The 20,442-nt window shown below is 36.3% G+C and overlaps 1 protein-coding gene across 5 annotated transcripts; it reads left to right on the top strand.

Moving 5' to 3' along the window:
- Positions 1–1,885: 1,885 nt before the first annotated feature.
- On the top strand, positions 1,886–19,688 carry UBE2H (ubiquitin conjugating enzyme E2 H). Of its 5 annotated transcripts, none has more exons than XR_007901016.1 (6): positions 1,911–4,472; positions 4,733–5,344; positions 6,069–6,143; positions 8,560–8,599; positions 8,896–8,948; positions 12,415–12,510. XR_007901016.1 is itself a non-coding variant. In XM_051773755.1 (6 exons), exons 3-6 carry the CDS (start codon positions 8,565–8,567, stop codon positions 18,260–18,262), a joined length of 342 nt encoding a protein of 113 aa, XP_051629715.1. In that variant the 5' UTR covers positions 3,773–5,344; positions 6,069–6,143; positions 8,560–8,564; the 3' UTR covers positions 18,263–19,688. The 5 variants fall into 5 exon arrangements, 4 of the variants coding, with proteins under 4 accessions (XP_051629716.1, XP_051629717.1, XP_051629715.1 ...); XM_051773755.1 differs by adding an exon at positions 18,138–19,688 and having other exon boundaries at positions 3,773–5,344; positions 12,415–12,543; XM_051773758.1 differs by lacking the exons at positions 1,911–4,472; positions 4,733–5,344 and adding an exon at positions 18,138–19,688 and having other exon boundaries at positions 6,140–6,180; positions 12,415–12,543.
- Positions 19,689–20,442: the final 754 nt, after the last annotated feature.

Genomic DNA, 20,442 nt, shown 5'->3' with positions numbered 1-20,442 from the left:
TAAATATATCAAATATAAATATATAAAAATATATAAATGTCTAAAAATACAATACATCAATATATATATAAATATAAATATATTTAATATGTATTAAATATAAAAATATATTTAATACATAAATATATTTTATTTATAAAAATATATAAAATGTTTGTAAATAAATATATAAAAATAATAGATAAAATACAATTCATCAATGTATATTTATAAATATAAAAATATTTAATACCTATTGAATATAAAAATATACAAGATTTAATACATAAATGTATTTTTATTTATAGAAATATATAAAAGACATATATAAATATGTAAAAATACATCAATATGTATTTATAAATACAAAAATGTTTAATTTATATTAAATATAAAAATGTATAAGATTTAATACATAAATATATTTTTATTTATTAAAATGTATAAAATTTCTATAAATAAATATATAAAAATAATATATAAAACTTCGATGTATCAATATATATTTATAAGTATAAAAATAATATATTAAAAATAAAAATGTATAATATTTAATACATAAATGTATTTTATTTATAAAAATATATAAAATGTTTATAAAGAAATAAATATATAAAAATAATATATAAAAATACAGTACATCAATATATATTTATAAATATAAAAATATTTAATATATTAAATATAAAAATATATAGGATTTAATACATAAATGTATTTTTATTTATAGAAATATAGATGTTTTATATGAATATATAAAAATGTCAATATATATTTATAAATATAAAAATATTTAATATATACTGAATAGAAAATATAGAATATTTAATACATAAATACATTTGTATTTATAAAAATATGTAAAATGTCTATAAATAAATATATAAAAATAATAGATAAAAATACAATGCATCAATGTATATTTATAAATATAAAAATATTGAATATATATTAAATATATAAATAGGTAAGATTTAATACATAAATGTATTTTATTTATAGGAATTTATAAAATATATTTTATATAAAAATATATAATATAATGTAAAATATATATTTATAATAATTTATTAAAAATATAATATTTTGATATATTAATTGATATGAATATATATTTATAGTAATATAAAAATAATATATAAAATAATATATATAATATATAATATATATAAATACTATTAAATAATACATAAAGTGTAATATATAAATGTATAAAAATAATGTATAGATAGTATATAGAAATAATAAATATATATATTATATATATAAATACTATTAAATAATATAGAAGTATAATATATAAATATATAAAAATAATATATAAATAATATATAAAATAATAATATAAATATATAATATATAAATACTATTAAATAATATATAAAGTACAATATATAAATATGCAAAAATAATATATTGAAATAATGTATATATGATATATATATATAAAAATAATATAATATATAAAAATAATAAATATATAAATATAATGTATAATATATGTAATTTTAAATAATATATGAAGTATAATATATAAAATATAATTTATGAGTATATAAATAAGATTTTATTATATAATATATAATAATGTATATTAAATATAAAAATATATATTTAATGCATAACTATTTTTTGTTTATAGAAATATATAAAATATGTTTTATATAGAGAATATAATAATAATATAAATATAATATCTAATATATATAAATGCTATTAAATAATATTTAAAGTATAATTTATAAATATATAGAAATAATATATAAAGAATAAAAATAATACATATATAATATATAATATCTATAAATAATATTAATATGTAAAGTATAATATATAAAATATAATGTATAGGTATATAAATAATATTATAATTATATATAATAATATATATTAAGAATATATATAATATATGCTATGTATATAATATATAGAATATAATATATACACAAATATATATATAATATATGTAATTTATATAATTTATATAATATATATAAGAATTCCTTCTCCCAGGCAGGTAAAATCTGGGAGTGGCTCCTCATTCCCGTGCCTTTGGAACATCCCCGTTCCAACCCGACTCCCATCCCGCTTTTCCTCTTTTCCCTGGATTTTTTCCGCTGCCTTCCCTCGGCCCAGAGTCCCGTTGGCATCCCGGGGGGATGGAGACACCAGGCAGGAAGGCCAAAATCTTGGGAATTTGGGATTTGCTTGGGGTTTTCCCAGGAATTTGACGTGTCGGGGGCCGGGTTTGTCCCTCGGATCCCGATTCCGGAAAAATCCTTTTCCCTGGCAGTTTGGCCATGGAATGTTTCATTCCAAGGACGTGTGTCCTGCAGGGACAAGGTGGGATGAACCCTGGATTGCCCCTGGAATCGGGAATGGCCGAGTCTTTTATCCATTAATTTCCAATTTCCTTGGAAATCGGGGAAAACGCGGGATTAGAGGCATTTTCCCGGGATAAAACGAGGTGAGGGGGGTCGTGGGCTTCCCAGAAAATGCTGGATGCGAGTTTGAATCCCAACTGCTTCCTGCATGGAATCTGATCAAAGGGATTGCTGGGAATTCCGGGCACAAATTCCGGGTCACCCGAATTGTGGGAATTCTCACTCCAGCTGCTCTTTTTCCCGGGGTTTTCCCAAGCTGGAATCGCTTTGCTGGAAGCCCTGGAGCATTTTTGCTTCCTGGGATTTCCTTGGAATTGCCGTGGGATCCGACTCCAAGGGCGGGATGGGAGGTTGGTTGTTCTCCGGGTTCCGTAGGGATCACGGGTCTCCAGGCTGGGAATTCCTGGATCCCGGACAACCCAGGAATTCCTGGCGTGTTTGGAGCAGGGATTTGGTTGTGGGACTTTTGCCTTATGGAAAAAAATTCCATGTGAGCCGAGGGAATACTTGGATCAGAGCCTGTGTCCTTCCCTGCCGGACACATCCCTGCAGCTTTTCCTGGGAATGTGGGGCTGGTCCCTTCTGTTCTTCCAGGCTTTTCCCTGGTGTTCCCTGGATGGGAATGTGGGATGGAGGAGCCTTGGAGTCTCCTCTCATTCCTGCTCTTCCCAGAGCTCCAGTCTGGGCAATAAGTGCTCCCTTTCCTCAAGAATTCCTGGAGATAAACGGGAATAACTGTTCCTCCTCCTGTGTGTTCTTCTGCTGGAGTTCTCCCTGTTGTGTTGGTGGCATTCCATGATCTGGGATTCCAGGATCTGGAATTCCTTGCTGGAGAAGGGAGAGGGTGAATGATTCACCCCCCTTGGGTTGGAAGTCGGGGATTCCCATGGAATTCACCCCATTCCCAGGAAAAAGGCTCCCCAGCTTCCTCATTCCTGCTGCTGCAATTCCAGGGGTTTCCCGTGGGTTGGTGTTGCTGGGATCCACTTCATTTTCCATTGGAATCCTGGAATGGTTTGGGTGGGAAGGGACCTTGGAGCCCATCCCAGTGCCAATCCCAGGGACACCTCCCACTGTCCCAGGTTGCTCCAGCCTGCCCTTGGACACTTCCAGGGATCCAGGGGCAGCCACAGCTTCTCTGGGAAATCCATCCCAGCCCCTCCCCACCCTCCCAGCCAGCAATTCCTTCCCAATATTCCAGGGAAGGATCCCTTGTGTCCTGGTAAGGAGCAGTGTGGTTGTTCCCAAACCTTGCTTCCCAATCCCGATCCCTGCCAGGAGCTCAGCCACTGCCTCTTCCCGTTGTATTCCCTTCTTCCTTTTTTCTTTGTATTCCCAGTTTCCCTTTTCCCTTTGTATTCCCTTCTCCCCTTTCCCTTTTCCCCTTGTATTCCCTTTTTCCTTTGTATTCCCATTTTCCCTCTATATTCCCCTCTTCCCATCTTCTTTTCCCTTTGTATTCCCAGTTTCCCTTTCCCTTTCTATTCCCTTCTTCCCACCTGCTTTTCCCTTTGTATTCCCTTCTTCCTATTCCCTTTTCCCTTTGTTCCCAGTTTCCCATTCCCTTTATATTTCCTTCTTCCCTTTCCCTTTTCCCTTTGTATTCCCAATTTCCCTTTCCCTTTGTATTCCTTTCTTCCCTTTCTCTTTCCCTTTTCCTTTTTATTCCCTTCTTCCCTTTTCCCTTTGTGTTCCAAGTTTCCCTTTCCCTTTGTATTCCCTTTTTCCCACCTGCTTTTCCCTTTGTATTCCCTTCTTTCCATTCCCTTTTCCCTGTGTATTCACTTCTTCCTTTTTCCTTTGTATTCCCAGTTTCCCTTTTCCCTTTGCATTCCATTCTTCCCAGTTTCCCTTTCCCTTTGTTTATTCCCTTCTTCCCATTCCCTTTTTCCATTGTATTCCCTTCTTCCCATTCCCTTTCCCTTTATATTCCCTTCTTACTTTTTCCTTTGCATTCCCAGTTTCCCTTAACCTTTGTATTCCCTTTTTCCCACTTCTCCTTTGTATTCCCTTCTTCCCTTTCCCTTTGTATTCCCTTCTTCCCAATTTCCCTCTCCCTTTATATTCCCTTCTTCCCACTCACTTTTCCTTTGTATTCCTTTCTTCCCAGTTTCCCTTTCCCTTTGTATTCCCAATTTCCCTTTCCCTTTGTGTTCCCTTCTTCCCATTCCCTTTTCCCTTTGTGTTCCCTGTTTCCCTTTCCCTTTGTATTCCCAGTTTCCCTTTCCCTTTGTATTCCCTTCTTCCCATTCCCGTTTCCTTTGTATTCCTTTCTTCCCTTTCTCTTTTCCCTTTGTATTCCCAATTTCCCTTTCCCTTTATATTCCCTTCTTCCCTTTCCCTTTTCCTTCGTATTCCCTTCTTCCCAGTTTCCCTTTTCCCTTTGTATTCCCAGTTTCCCTTTTCCCTTTGTATTCCCAGTTTCCCTTTTCCCTTTGTATTCCCAGTTTCCCTTTTTCCTTTGTCTTCCCTTCTTCCCATTCCCTTTTCCCTTTGTATTCCCAGTTTCCCTTTCCCTTTTTATTCCTTTTTTCCCATTCCCTTTTCCCTTTGCATTCCCTTCTTCCCAGTTTCCCTTTCTCTTTGTATTCCCAGTTCCCCTTTGTCTTCCCTTCTTCCCATTCCCTTTTCCCTTTGCATTCCCAGTTTCCCTTTCCCTCTGTATTCCCTGGGAGAGGAAAGTTGGGATCATCCCAGGATCCCTCCCTGCCGGGCAGGGATTTTCCAGGATGTGGGATCCACGTCCTTGTGGCGCCTCAGGGCCCCGAAATTCCCGGTGGGAGAACATTCCCAGTGCCCAGTTGGGAATATTTGGGTGGCCAGGCTTCCCAGACCCCCCCTGTCCGTGCCTGCCAGCGGGAATTTTCCCTGGAATGCCCCGTTTTCCTTGACTTTGGGGCTCAGGATCGAGAGCAAACACGAGGTGACGATCCTGGGAGGACTCAACGAGTTCGTCGTCAAGTTTTATGGACCACAAGGAAGTAAGTTTGGGAAAACCCCCCCTCTTCCCAAAATTCCAGCTGCTGGCTCAGCCCAGGCTTTCCTAGGCCTGGCTTGGAGCTGGACATCCCTATTTTTTTGGGAATTTCCCATTAAAACAACTCAGTTTAGCAACAGCTCCGAAGGTAAGTGGATGATTCCCAAAATCCCTGTTTTTAACAAGGCTCCTCATGCCGGGATTTTCCTTGGGATCAGCGGGAATTCTTTGTTCCTGCTGGATCAGGAGTATTTGGGATGTGTCCCTGTGCATCCAGGTGTGCCCTGAAGATTCCAAAGGGTCTGGAATTCCTGCAGTCCCGGGTGCCAGGGAAGCAGGAAACCTTTTCCATAGGGAAAGTCAGAGTGGATTTCCCTCGGGATCACTGGGAATCATTTGCTCCTGCTGGATCAGGAATATTTGGGATGTGTCCCTGTGCATCCAGGTGTGTCCTGAAGATTCCAAAGGGTCTGGAATTCCTGCAGTCCTGGGTGCCAGGGAAGCAGGAAACCTTTTCCATTGGAGTGAAAAACCTTGGAAGGGAGGGAAAAAAAGGGAATAAAAGAGCTCCAATCCCAGGATTCCCAGTTAAAATCAGGGATTTCCATGGGATTTTGCCAGGAGTCTTTCCCCCTATGGAATATTTTATTCCCAGGGATGTGTTTTCCTCCATTTGTTGCTTCCCCAAGCCCTGAAATGTCCTAATTCCCGAATTTCCTGCCCTGCAGCTCCGTACGAGGGCGGAGTGTGGAAAGTCAGAGTGGACCTTCCCGACAAATATCCCTTCAAATCCCCATCCATAGGTAAGGAATAAACATCCCTTCAAATCCCCATCCATAGGTAAGGAATCCCGGGATTTCTGGGCCCTTTGTGGGGAAAAAACCCTCATTTTATAAACCTTTTTATTGTAAAATTGGAAGTATTTCACTTAAAATTTATTTAAAATTATTTTATTGTTATATTTAAAATTATGAAATTTAAAATTATTTTATTATTTTATTAAAATTTATTTAAAATTAATTTATTGTTTTATTTAAAATTATGAAATTAAAAATTATTTTATTATTTTATTAAAATTTATTTAAAATTATTTTATTGTTTTATTTAAAATTATTAAATTAAAAATTATTTTATTAAAATTTATTAGAATTCATTGACTCGGGTTTGCTTTAAATTTAATTTATTGACTCAAAATTCAATTTAATTTGCTCAAAATACTGAAAATAAAACCTTGGGTTTAAGATCTAGAAAGGGATTTATGTAAAAATGTGATATTTGTGCCCAGCAAATATTATATTTTATTTATTATATTGTTTTTATTTATTTCTATTTTTATTTTATTTATGTATATTATTGTTTATTTATTATATTCCATTTTATTTATTATATTGTTTTTATTTATTTCTATTTTTATTTTTACATATATTTTATTTATTATATTTTATTTATTATATTACTTTTGTTTATCTTTTTATTTCATTTACATGTATTATTATTATTTATTTATTTATTAGATTCCGTTTTATTATATTCTTTTTATTGATTTCTATTTTTATTTTATTTATGTATATTATTATTATGTATTTGTTATTTTATTTATTATATTACTTTTATTTTTATTTTTATTTTATTTACATATATTATTATTATTTATTATATTTTATCTATTATTTTATTTTTATTTATTTTTATTTTTACATATATTATTATTATTTATTTGTTATATTTTATTTATTATATTACTTTTATTTATCTTTTTATTTTATTTACAGATATTATTACTTATTTATTATATTTTGTTTCTTATATTATTTTTATTTATATTTTTATTTTATTTACATATATTATTATCTATTATATTTTATTTCTTACATTAATTTTTATTTATATTTTTATTTTATTTCCATATATTATTATAATTTCTTTATTATCTGATATTTTATTTATTGCATTCCAAGCAGAGGAATTTGGGGCTGAATGTCCTGGAAGTTGGGAATGGGATTTTTGGCCCCTGTTTTTATGGATTTAGGGATTAAATCTTTCCCAATTAATGATAAATCTAAAGGGGGGGGACACCAAGGGAAGTGCTGGGATTTCCCTCTCCCAATCCCACTTTGCCATTTCCCAATCCCTTTTCCCTCCCAATCCCTTTTCCCTCTCCCAATCCCCCTTTTCCCCATCCCCCTTTTCCATTTCCCAATCCCCCTTTTCCTTTTCCCAATCCCACTTTTCCCAATCCCCCTTTTCCCTCCATTCCCCCTTTTCCCTCTCCCAATCCCCTCTTCCTTCTCCCAGTCCCCTTTCCAATCCCCCTTTTCCATCCAATCCCCTTTTTCCATTTCCCAATCCCCTTTTCCCTCCCAATCCCTTTTCCCTCTCCCAATCTCCCTTTTCCCAATCCCCCTTTTCCTTCTTCCAATCCCCTTTTCCTTCTCCCAATCCCACTTTTCCCTATCCCCCTTTTCCTTCTTCCAATCCCCTTTTCCTTCTCCCAATCCCACTTTTCCCTATCCCCCTTTTCCTTCTCCCAATCCCCTTTTCCCTCCCCTTTTCCCTTTTCCTTCCCAATCTCCCTTTTCCCTCTCCCATTCCCCCTTTTCCCTCTTCCAATCCCCTTTTCCCTCTCCCAATCCCCCTTCTCCCATTCCCCCTTTTCCCTCCCCTTTTCCCTCTCCCAATCCCCTCTTCCTTCTCCCAGTCCCCTTTTCCAATCCCCCTTTTCCTTCCCCAAATCCCCCTTTTCCTTCCCCAAATCCCCCTTTTCCTTCTCCCAATCCCCCTTTTCCCTCCAATCTCCTTTTCCCTCTCCTTTTCCCTTTCCTTCTCCCAATCCCCTTTTCCAATCCCCCTTTTCCTTCCCCAAATCCCTTTTCCCTCCCAACCCCCCTTTTCCCTTTCTCCCCCTTTTCCCAATCCCCCTTTTCCCAATCCCCCTTTTCCCTCTCCTAAACCCCTTTTCCCTCTCCCAATCCCCCTTTTCCCTTTTCCCTCTCACAATCCCTTTTCCCTCCCAATCCCTTTTCCCTTCCAATCCCTTTTCCCTCCCAATCCCTTTTCCCTTTCCCAATCCCCCTTTTTCCCCTCTCCTTTTCCCTTTTCCCTCCCCTTTCCCCTCCCAATCCCCCTTTTCCCTCAACCAATCCCAGTCCTTTCTCCTGGTATAAAAAACCTGGATATTTGGCTATTCCCTGGAGTTTATCCCAGTTTTTTTCCTTGCAGGATTCATGAATAAAATTTTCCATCCCAACATCGACGAGGCGTGAGTAAAAATCCCTCCTTTCCATCCTCAAATCCCGCAGAATTCCCGAGGTTTTACCCCATTCCTTCGGTTTAAGGGGATTTTCCTGCCCTTAAATCCCAATTTATATTCATTTGCAGCTTTTAGGATGGGAATTGTCTGGAATAAATGGGAATAAATCCCTTATCCAGAGCCCTGGGAAGGGGGAAGGGGAGGGATAATTTGATCCCAGGATTTTTTTGGGATGGGACCGTGTTGAATCCCAGCTTTTCCCTGGTTTTAATCCCATTTTAATCCCGTTTTTCCCTGTTTTCCAGGTCAGGAACTGTCTGTCTAGATGTAATCAATCAAACCTGGACAGCTCTCTATGGTGAGTCGGGAATGGATGGGATTCCAGGCCACTTTTTGGGGAATTTTTATGGAATTTTCAGGCTCCTCATTCCAACAAAATTATGGGAAAACCCAGATTTCCTTGGAAGGGAGGAGCTGGAATTGCATCTAGTTCCTGCAGGAGGGTTTGGGCTTCCCACAGGGATTTTTCCAGGAAAAAAAAGCCCCTAAATGGGATTTAGGGAATGCTGGGCTTGGAAAAGCACAGCTCGGGTTCTGCTCCGGGTTTGGCTGCGTTCTAAAAACTGGAATTACTTAAATATTCCTTAAAAATATTCCTTAAAAATATTCCTTAAAAACTATTCCTTAAATATTCCTTAAATATTCCTTTAAAAATATTCCTTAAAAAATATTCCTTAAAAATATTCCTTAAATATTCCTTAAAAAATATTCCTTAAAAAATATTCCTTAAATATTCCTTAAAAAATATTCCTTAAATATTCCTTAAAAAATATTCCTTCAATATTCCTTAAAAATATTCCTTAAAAAATATTCCTTAAATATTCCTTAAAAAAGATTCCTTAAATATTCCTTAAAAAATATTCCTTAAAAAATATTCCTTAAATATTCCTTACAAAATATTCCTTAAATATTCCTTAAAAAATATTCCTTAAATATTCCTTAAAAAATATTCCTTAAATATTCCTTACAAAATATTCCTTAAAAAATATTCCTTAAATATTCCTTAAAAAATATTCCTTAAAAAATATTCCTTAAATATTCCTTAAAAATATTCCTTAAATATTTCTTAAATATTCCTTTAAAAATATTCCTTAAATATTCCTTAAAAATATTCCTTAAATATTCCTTAAAAAATGTTCCTTAAAAAATATTCCTTAAATATTCCTTAAAAAATAATTCTTAAATATTCCTTAAGAAATATTCCTTAAAAAATATTCCTTAAATATTCCTTAGATATTCCTTAAAAAATATTCCTTAAAAAATATTCCTAAAATATTCCTTAAATATTCCTTAAAAAATGTTCCTTAAATATTCCTTAAATATTCCTTAAGAAATATTCCTTAAAAAATATTCCTAAAATATTCCTTTAAAAACATTCCTTTAAAAATATTCCTTAAAAAATATTCCTTAAATATTCCTTAAAAAATATTCCTTAAATATTCCTTAAAAAATATTCCTTAAATATTCCTTAAATATTCCTTAAATATTCCTTAAATATTCCTTAAAAAATATTCCTTTAAAAATATTCCTTAAAAAATATTCCTTTAAAAATATTCCTTAAAAAATATTCCTTAAATATTCCTTAAAAAATATTCCTTAAATATTCCTTAAAAAATATTCCTTAAATATTCCTTAAAAAAAATTCCTTAAAAAATATTCATTAAATATTTCTTAAATATTCCTTAAAAAATATTCCTTAAAAATATTCCTTAAAAAACATTCCTTAAATATTCCTTAAAAAATATTCCTTAAATATTCCTTTAAAAATATTCCTTAAAAAATATTCCTTAAATATTCCTTAAAAAATATTCCTTAAAAAATATTCCTTAAATATTCCTTAAAAAATATTCCTTAAAAATATTCCTTCAATATTCCTTAAAAATATTCCTTAAAAAATATTCCTTAAATATTCCTTAAAAAAGATTCCTTAAATATTCCTTAAAAAATATTCCTTAAAAATATTCCTTAAAAAATATTCCTTAAATATTCCTTAAATATTCCTTAAAAAATATTCCTTAAATATTTGTTCCTACACCGGGGGTTTGCCTGGAAATCCATGGAATGGGAACGGGAAAAGAGGGAAGGAATAACATCCCGTGAGTTCTTGGAGCGTCACCCCTGGGAATCAGAGCATTCCAGAGGGTGTGGATCAGATCATTCCAGAGGCAACCCAAGGTGGGAATGAGCCAGGACAGCCACCAAAAAATTCCTGGGTGAATTCCCAATGGGAACACTCCTGGATGAATTCCCAGTGGGAACACTCCTGGATGAATTCCCAATGGGAACACTCCTGGATGAATTCCCAGTGGGAACACTCCTGATGGAATTCCCAATGGGAACACTCCTGGGTGAATTCCCAATGGGAACATTCCTGGATGAATTCCCAGTGGGAACACTCCTGGATGAATTCCTGATGGGAACGCTCCTGATGGAATTCCTGATGGGAACACTCCTGGATGAATTCCCAGTTGGATTCCATGAGAGCCACTCCCTGCTCAGCCCTTTGTTGTTATTTGATATTTTATTTATTTTATTTTATCCCCCCTGGAAGACACTTTGTGCTCCAGATCCCTGGATTTGGTCCTGGAATCCTGGGATGGATTGGGCTGGGAGGGACCTCCAGGATCTCCAACCCCCTTCCAGGAGCAGGGAAAAAACTTCCATGGAGCAGAAAACATTGGAAAATGGGAACAGAGGGAGGAAGGAGAAGGGGAATAGTTCCATGAGAGCCACTCCCTGCTCAGCCCTTTGTTGTTATCTGATATTTTATTTATTTTATTTCATTCCCCCTTTAAGACACTTTGTGCTCCAGATCCCTGGATTTAGTCCCGGAATCCTGGGATGGATTGGGTTGGGAGGGACCTCCAGGATCTCCAAGCCCTACCAGGAGCAGGGAAAAAACTTCCATGGAGCAGAAAACATTGGAAAACGGGAACAGAGGGAGGAAGGAGAAGGGGAATAATTCAGTGAGAGCCACTCCCTGCTCAGCCCTTTATGATTGCTTGATATTTTATTCCCCCTGGAAGACACTTTGTGCTCCAGATCCCTGGATTTAGTGGTGGAATCCTGGGATGGTTTGGGTTGGGAGGGACCTCCAGGATCTCCAACCCCCTGCCAGGAGCAGGGACAACTTCCATGGAGCAGGAAACACTGGAAAATGGGAACAGAGGGAGGAAGGAGAAGGGGAATAGTTCCATGAGAGCCACTCCCTGCTCAGCCCTTTGTTGTTATCTGATATTTTATTTATTTTATTTTATTCCCCCTGGAAGACACTTTGTGCTCCAGATCCCTGGATTTGGTCCTGGAATCCTGGGATGGTTTGTGTTGAGAGGGACCTCCAGGATCTCCAAGCCCTACCAGGAGCAGGGACAACTTCCATGGAGCAGGAAACATTGGAAAATGGGAACAGAGGGAGGAAGGAGAAGGGGAATAGTTCCATGAGAGCCACTCCCTGCTCAGCCCTTTATGATTGCTTGATATTTTATTCGCCCTGGAAGACACTTTGTGCTCCAGATCCCTGGATTTAGTCCCGGAATCCTGGGATGGATTGGGTTGGGAGGGACCTCCAGGCTCTCCCATCCCACGTGTGGGGGTCAGGAATTCCAGCAGCTCCCTGTGCGTTCCCCAGCCCTCTCCTCTCCTTTATTCCCATTTCCCCCCCTCATTCCCACACTTCCAGGCTTGTTTTCCCTCTCCCATTCCCCCCTGGAATGTGTTTTCCCAATGGATCTGTGTTTTCCCAATGGATCTGTGTTTTCCCGCAGATCTCACCAACATCTTCGAGTCGTTCCTGCCCCAGCTCCTGGCGTATCCCAATCCCATCGATCCGTTGAACGGAGACGCCGCTGCCATGTACCTCCACCGACCAGAAGAGTACAAACAGAAAATCAAAGGTGAGGCATTCCCAGGATTCCAGCCCTGGAAAAATCCAGGAGCCACGGCCCCGCTTTTTCCCGCTCTTCCGGGGACCTTTTTCCGGTGGAAAACGGGGGTGAGGTGGAGTAGGGAATGGGATGTGGGATGTGGGACAGGGGTGGGAATGGTCATCAAACCCTAAACAGGGGAAGCTGGAGGAAAACTGGGATAGGATTCCCTGGGATTTTGAGGAATGGGGGGAATGATTCAGTGTGTGATGGAAAAAATATCAGGAAAATTCCAGTCGGGAGCATCCAGGAAAAAAATGACTGGATTCAACACAAAGTGGTTTGTTGGAGGTTCTTTGGGAAGTTTTGGGAGCAGGAATCCAGGGATTGGTGGTGCTGTTGGAAAAGGTGCTGTGGCAGAGCAGGAATTCCTGGAAAACCCCAGGGAATCCTTCCTTGCCACTTCCTAGCCCAGCCAGGTTTTCCAAGAGCCAAGGCTGGTTCCCCATTTTTCCAGCTCCAATGGGGGTGATCCATGTGTGGGACAGGGGTTGGAATCATCAGCACACCTTAAACAGGGAAAGTGGGATAGGATTCCCTGGGATTTTGAGGAATGGGGGGAATGATTCAGTGTGTGATGGAAAAAAATATCAGGAAAATTCCAGTCAGGAGCATCCAGGAAAAAATCACTGGATTCAACACAAAGTGGTTTGTTGGAGGTTCTTTGGGAAGTTCTGGGAGGAGGAATCGAGGGATTGGTGGTGCTAAACAGGGAAGGCTGAGGAAAACTGGGATAGAATTCCCTGGGATTTTGAGGAATGGGGGAAATGATTCAGTGTGTGACTGAAAAAAATATCAGGAAAATTCCAGTCAGGAGCATCCTGGGCACAAACACTGGATAAAAAGGGGCTTGTTGGGGGTTCTTTGGGAAGTTCTGGGAGCAGGAATCCAGGGATTTGTGGTGCTGTTGGAAAAGGTGCTGTGGCAGAGCAGGAATTCCTGGAAAACCCCAGGGAATTCCTTCCTTGCCACTTCCTAGTCCAGCCAGGTTTTCCAAGAGCCAAGGCTGGTTCCCCATTTTTCCAGCTCCAATGGGGGTGATCCATGTGTGGGACAGGGGTTGGAATCATCAGCACACCCTAAACAGGGAAAGTGGGATGGGATTCCCTGGGATTTTAAGGAATGGGGGGAATGATTCAGTGTGTGATGGAAAAAAAGGGGTGGGAAAATTCCGGTCGGGAGCATCCAGGCATGTTCCTGGATAAAACCCTGGATGAAAAGGGGCTTGTTGGGGGTTCTTTGGGAAGTTCTGGGAGCAGGAATCCAGGGATTGGTGGTGCTAAACAGGGAAAGCTGGAGGAAAAGTGGGATAGGATTGCCTGGGATTTTGAGGAATGGGGGGAATGATTCAGTGTGTGATGGGAAAAAATATCAGGAAAATTCCAGTCAGGAGCATCCAGGAAAAAATCACTGGATAAAAAGGGGCTTGTTGGGGATTCTTTGGGAAGTTCTGGGAGCAGGAATCCAGGGATTGGTGGTGCTGTTGCAAAAGGTGCTGTGGCAGGGCAGGAATTCCTGGAAAACCCCAGGGAATTCCTTCCTTGCCACTTCCTAGTGCAGCCAAGGGGGGTCAGGAATTCCCATTGGGAAGCTGCAGAGGGTTTATAAAGGCTGGAATTTTAAGAGAGGGAAAGAGTTTGAAGGCCCAGATGGGATCCTGAGCCTGGAGCCGTGGGAAGTGCCCTCAGGAAAGCAGGGAATGGTTTCCCCTGGAAGCAGGAGGGGGGGGAGCAGGGAGGGAGAGGCCGGGGCAGGTCCTGGAAGGGTTGGAAGGACCAGGAAGGGACTCAGAACCAACCTGGGATCAGGGAATGGACACCTAAATCCTTCATTTCCTCAAGTCAGGCCCTTGATGGCTTTGGGATTTGTCCTAAATCCCAAATTTTAGGAATCAATCAACTCCTGTGCTGTTCATTGAGGTCCATCCCAACTCCTGCTTTCCAATTTAGTCTGGAATTTTAGTCTGGCTCTGAGCTGGGATGGTTCTGCCCTGTCAGTTAAACTCAGATCTTCATTTCCTCAGGTCAGGCCCCGCAGTGGCTTTTAGATTTGTCCTATATCCCGAATTTTTGGGAATCAGTCAATCCTGTGCTGTTCATTGAGGTCCATCCCAACTCCTCCTTTCCAGTTTAGTCTGGAATTCCAGTCTGGCTCTGAGCTGGGATGGTTCTGCCCTGTCAGGTTAAACTCAGATCTTCATTTCCTCAAGTCAGGCCCTTCCATGGCTTTGGGATTTGTCCTAAATCCCGAATTTTAGGAATCAGTCAATCCAGTGCTGTTCACTGAGGTCCATCCCCCTGGGAAGGACTCGGTTGTTCCCAGCTCCGCCTGTGATGGAATCCTTGGGAATCTCCTTGTTCCCGAGGGTTTTCCACATCCAGGAGGTCTCCCCCTGTTTCCCAGTGTGTTGGACAGTGCTGGGAAACCCGGAATTCCGGGATGGTTTGGGATGGGAGGGAATTTAGGGATCACCTTAAAGTGAAGGGACACCTTCCACTGTCCCTCCTCCAGCCTGGCCTTGGGGAATTCCAGGGATGGGAATTCCAAGTTTCTCTGGGCAAGAGAGAATTTATAATTTATAAGTGTGTACTTTAGGTAGAATTGAGGTATAATTGATCTATAATTGATCTATAATTTATATACAATTTATCTATAATTTAGATATAGTTTAGATATACTTTAGGTACAATTTCTATACAATTTCTGTATAATTTAGATACAATTTCTATACATTTCTATATAATTTCTATATATTTCTATACAATTTCTATAAATTTCTATACAATTTCTATAAATTTCTATATAATTTCTATATATTTCTATACATTTCTATACAATTTCTATGTAATTTCTATACAATTTAGATACAATTTCTATGTAATTTCTATATAATTTCTTTACAATTTCTATATAATTTCTATGCAATTTCTCAGTAATTTAGATATAATTTCTATACAATTTATATACATTTTAGGTATAATTTAGATACAATTTAGGTATAATTTAGATACAATTTAGATACAATTTCTATACAATTTTTATATATTTCTATACAATTTCTGTACAATTCCTATACAACTTGTGCAATTTCTATACAATTCTATACATTTTCCATACAATTTCTGTACAATTTTATATATAATTTCTGTATAATTTCTATTCCATTCGTATATAATTTCTATACAATTTCTATATAATTTCTGTACTACTGCTATATAATTTATATACAGTTTAGATACAATATAGATATAATTTCTATATAACTTCTATACAATTTCTCTACAATTTCTGTATAATTTCTATATAATTTCTATACAATTTAGATATAATATCTATACAATTTGTGTATAATTTCTATGCAATTTATATACAATTTGTATATAATTTCTACACAATTTCTATATAATTTCTATACAATTTTTTATATAATTTTTTGTTTAATTTCTATACCATTTCTATATAATTTAGATACAGTTTAGATACAATTTCTATACAATTTCTGTATAATTTCTATACAATTTCTATATATTTCTATATATTTCTATACAATTGAGATACAATTTTGAGACAATTTCTCTATATTTCTATACAATTTCTCTATAATTTCTATACAATTTCTATATAATTTATACACAATTTCTATACAATTCCTATATCATTTCTCTAAAATTTCTATACAATTTCTTTACAATTTAGATATAATTTCTCTACAATTTCTATATAATCTCTATACAATTTTTATACAATTTCTGTACAATTTCCATACAATTTCTATACATTTCTATATAATTTCTATATCATTTCTATATCATTTCTCTACAATTTCTATATAATTTCTATATAATCTCTACACAATTTTTTATATAATTTCTGTATAATTTCTATACAATTTCTATATGATTTCTCTACAATTTCTGTACAATTTCTATATAATTTCTATACAATTTCTATATATTTCTATACAATTTATATATAATTTAGATACAATTTAGATATAATTTAGATACAATTTCTGAAGAATTTCTATATAATTTCTATATAATTTCTCTACAATTTCTATACAATCTCTATACAATTTTTATATAATTTCTGTATAATTTTTATATAATTTCTGTATAATTTCTACATAATTTCTATATAATTTTTATATAATTTCTATATATTTTCTATATAATTTCTATACAACTTCTATATAATTTATATACAATCTCTATATAATTTCTATACAATTTTTATATACTTTCTATACAATTTCTATGTAATTTATATATAATTTAGATACAATTTAGATATAATTTTGATACAATTTCTATATAATTTAGATACAGTTTAGATACAATTTCTGAACAATTTCTGTGTAATTTCTATATAGTTTCTTTACAATTTCTATATAATTTCTCTACAATTTCTATACAATCTCTATACAATTTCTATATAATTTTATATAATTTTTATATAATTTAGATACAATTTCTATATGATTTCTACACAATTTCTATATAATTTATATATAATTTAGATACAATTTAGATACAATTTCTGAACAATTTCCATATAATTTCTATATAATTTCCATATAATTTCTATATAATTTCCATATAATTTCTATATAATTTCTGTATAATTTCTATATAATTTCCATATAATTTCTATATAATTTCTATATATTTTCTGTATAATTTCTATATAATTTCTGTATAATTTCTATATAATTTCCATATAATTTCTATATAATTTCTATACAATTTCTATATAATTTCTGTATAATTTCTGTATAATTTCTATATAATTTCTGTATAATTTCTATATAATTTCTGTATAATTTCTATATAATTTCTATATAATTTCCATATAATTTCTATATAATTTCTATATAATTTCCATATAATTTCTATATAATTTCTATATAATTTCTGTATAATTTCCGTATAATTTCCATATAATTTCAGTATAATTCCTATACAATTTCTATATAATTTCTGTATAATTTCTGTATAATTTCTATATAATTATCTATATAATTTCTGTATAATTTCTATATAATTTCCGTATAATTTCTATACAATTCCTATACAATTTCTATATAATTTCTGTATAATTTCTGTATAATTTCTATATAATTTCTATATAATTTCTGTATAATTTCTGTATAATTTCTATATAATTTCTATATAATTTCTGTATAATTTCTATATAATTTCCGTATAATTTCTATACAATTTCTATACAATTTCTATATAATTTCTATATAATTTCTATACAATTTCTGTATAATTTCTGTATAATTTCTGTATAATTTCTATATAATTTCTATATAATTTCCATATAATTTCAGTATAATTCCTATACAATTTCTATATAATTTCTCTACAATTCCTATCCAATTCAGACACAATTTCTCTCCCCTCCAGCTCTAACTCCCCTCTCCCCCAGCCCCAATCCCCACCCAGGGGCAGCCCCACCCGTGTCTCCCCCTCCTCCTCCTCCTCCTCCTCCTCCCACACTAAACACCCCTTTTTTTTTTTTCCTGTTTTCTCTGCTTTCCCCCTTTTTTTTTTCCCCAGAGTACATCCAGAAATATGCAACAGAAGAAGCACTGAAGGAGCAGGAGGAAGGCACCGGGGACAGCTCCTCCGAGAGCTCCATGTCCGACTTCTCCGAGGACGAGGCCCAGGACATGGAATTGTAGTTGGGATGAGCAGGAAGGAGGAGGAGGAGGAGGAGGAAGAGGAGGAATAATGAGCAGCCCCCCCCCCCTCCCGTGCTTTTCAGAGACACTCTAATTTCCTAACCATGAGAAGCAGAACTTATAATATTCATATTTAAACCAGAAGAAAAAAAAAAAAAAAAAAAGGAGAAAAAAAAACAAAAAAAAAAAGCAATTTTTTTTATTACTAAAAAAAAAAAAAACAAACAAGGTTTTTATGGATTATAGCATTGATATATTATATCTATATCTCTCTCTCTCTCTCTCTCTCTCACCTCACCCCTTTAGAGCCTGAGATTTTTCCCTCCCTCCCTTCCTTTCCTTCCTTCCCTCTTTTCCCAGCCAGTGTCCCGAGGGGCGGGTGGCATTCCCACATTCCATGTTGGTAGCAATACAGGAGTGCAGATCCCAGGGGGTGTTCCCTGGGCTATCTATCCCAGGAGAGGGAAGGGAATGAGCAGCCAAAAAAAACCAAAAACCTCCCCCCTCCCAAAACAACCACGAAAACCTGGGATGTGTCTTTGCTTTTTGCGGGAACGGCGTCGCCCTCCTCCGGATCCCGGGATTTCTGGGGTGGCAGGAGCAGGCACAGGGATGGAAGGGGCTCCTCCAGCCAGGAGAAAAGAGAGGGAACGAGTCCAATCCCACCCCACGGCCTGGAAGTGTCTCCACTTGGATTCCTCGCCCGTCGTTTTCCGCGGATCCCTCCCGGAGCTGTCGGGACTGCGCCGACCCCCGGCGGGATTCCCTCCGGAAGAAAAAACCTCGGGATGTCGCTGTCCCTCTGGAAAAAAAAAAACCTCGGGATGTTGCTGTTGTCATTTCTGCTCCCTCGGGGCCGGATGGACCAGGAGCTGTTCCCTGTGCTGGGAGGGAAGGCCCCGGCGGACTCTTGGAACGCTTTGGAATTCCCCGGGAGCGCTTGGAATTGGGAGAACCCTTTCCCTGGGATCGGGACCTGCTGCCCTGGAATGGCTTCGAGTTGGCTTTTGGGTTGTTCTCTCTTAGATTTATTTTTTTTTTTTTTTTGCCCTCCTCCTTTTGTTTTTTTTTCGGATTTTTTCCCGCTTGGAATTTGGGTAAAACCCATCCAGGAGCTGCAGATCCACAGGGATTATCCGGAATCCACGAATCCCTCGGAGCTGATTTGAGTTGAGTTGATTTTTTTTTTTGTTGGTTGGTTGGTTTTTTTCTCTTTTTTTTGGTTTTTTTTCCCTTTTTTTCCCCTTTTTTCCCCCCCTTTTCCCACCCCCCTTTTTCTTGCACCAGCTTGGTTCCCACATCTTGCTTGTGTGTGTAAAAAAAAAAAAAAACTGGGAAAACGAGAAATTCCTGAAGAGTTAAAAAAAAAAAAAAACAATAATTAAAAAAAAAATGATCCGGGGAAGAAGAAGAAGAAAAAGAAGAAGAAAAAAAAGAAGAAGGAATAATAAAAAAAAAAAAAAAAGGAAAAAAAAAACCCACGCAAAAAAAATTTAAAAAATCATTTAAAAAAAAAAAACACAAAAAAAAATTTAAAAAAAAAAAAATTGGAGATGAAAATAAAAAAAAAAAATGCCTAAAAAAAAAAATATCACCAGTGGAGGAAGAGAATGGATCCTTCTCTTTGTTCTTCCGTGGGGTGGGAAGGGATTGGAGGGAGGGGGGTTGGTGGGTTTGCCTTTTCTGGGATGTTTGGGAATGGGAATCTCGGATTTTTATGGGTTTGGGGTTTTTTTTTGTCCCTTAAATTCCAATTTTTCTCTGTCTCTCCCCACCAGGATCCCAGAATTGGGATCCCAACTCAGGTGGATTTTCAAAGCCAAGCAGGACCTGAAATTTTGGGAGGTTCCCTGGAGAGGTTTGGGTGGGATATCCCAGCCCTGGAGCAGCCTCTGGAATATCCAACCGCTCCCTTATCCCTCATTTTCCCGGGGCTCCCTTGAGTTTTCCATCCAAACTCCGCCGGGGTGGGGGTGGGAACATCCCGATATCCCGAATTCCCGCGGCAAAATCCATCCCTTTTTTTTTTGACCTTCGGGGGTAAACCCCGAACTTTTCCCAAATCCCGAATTTTTCCCAAATCCCTCTTCCCTTCCCGTGATTTTCCTTCATTTCCCTCCCCCCCCCCCCATTCCCTTCCCGGGCCATTCCAGCCCCGGAGCAAAGAGTTTTTCCCTTTT

Source organism: Manacus candei, unplaced genomic scaffold (genome assembly GCF_025592945.1).
Source record: "Manacus candei isolate 608988 ecotype Guabito, Panama unplaced genomic scaffold, ASM2559294v1 h1tg000174l, whole genome shotgun sequence".
Classification (NCBI taxonomy): Eukaryota; Metazoa; Chordata; class Aves; order Passeriformes; family Pipridae; genus Manacus; species Manacus candei.
This window is presented reverse-complemented; position numbering and strand designations above follow the sequence as displayed.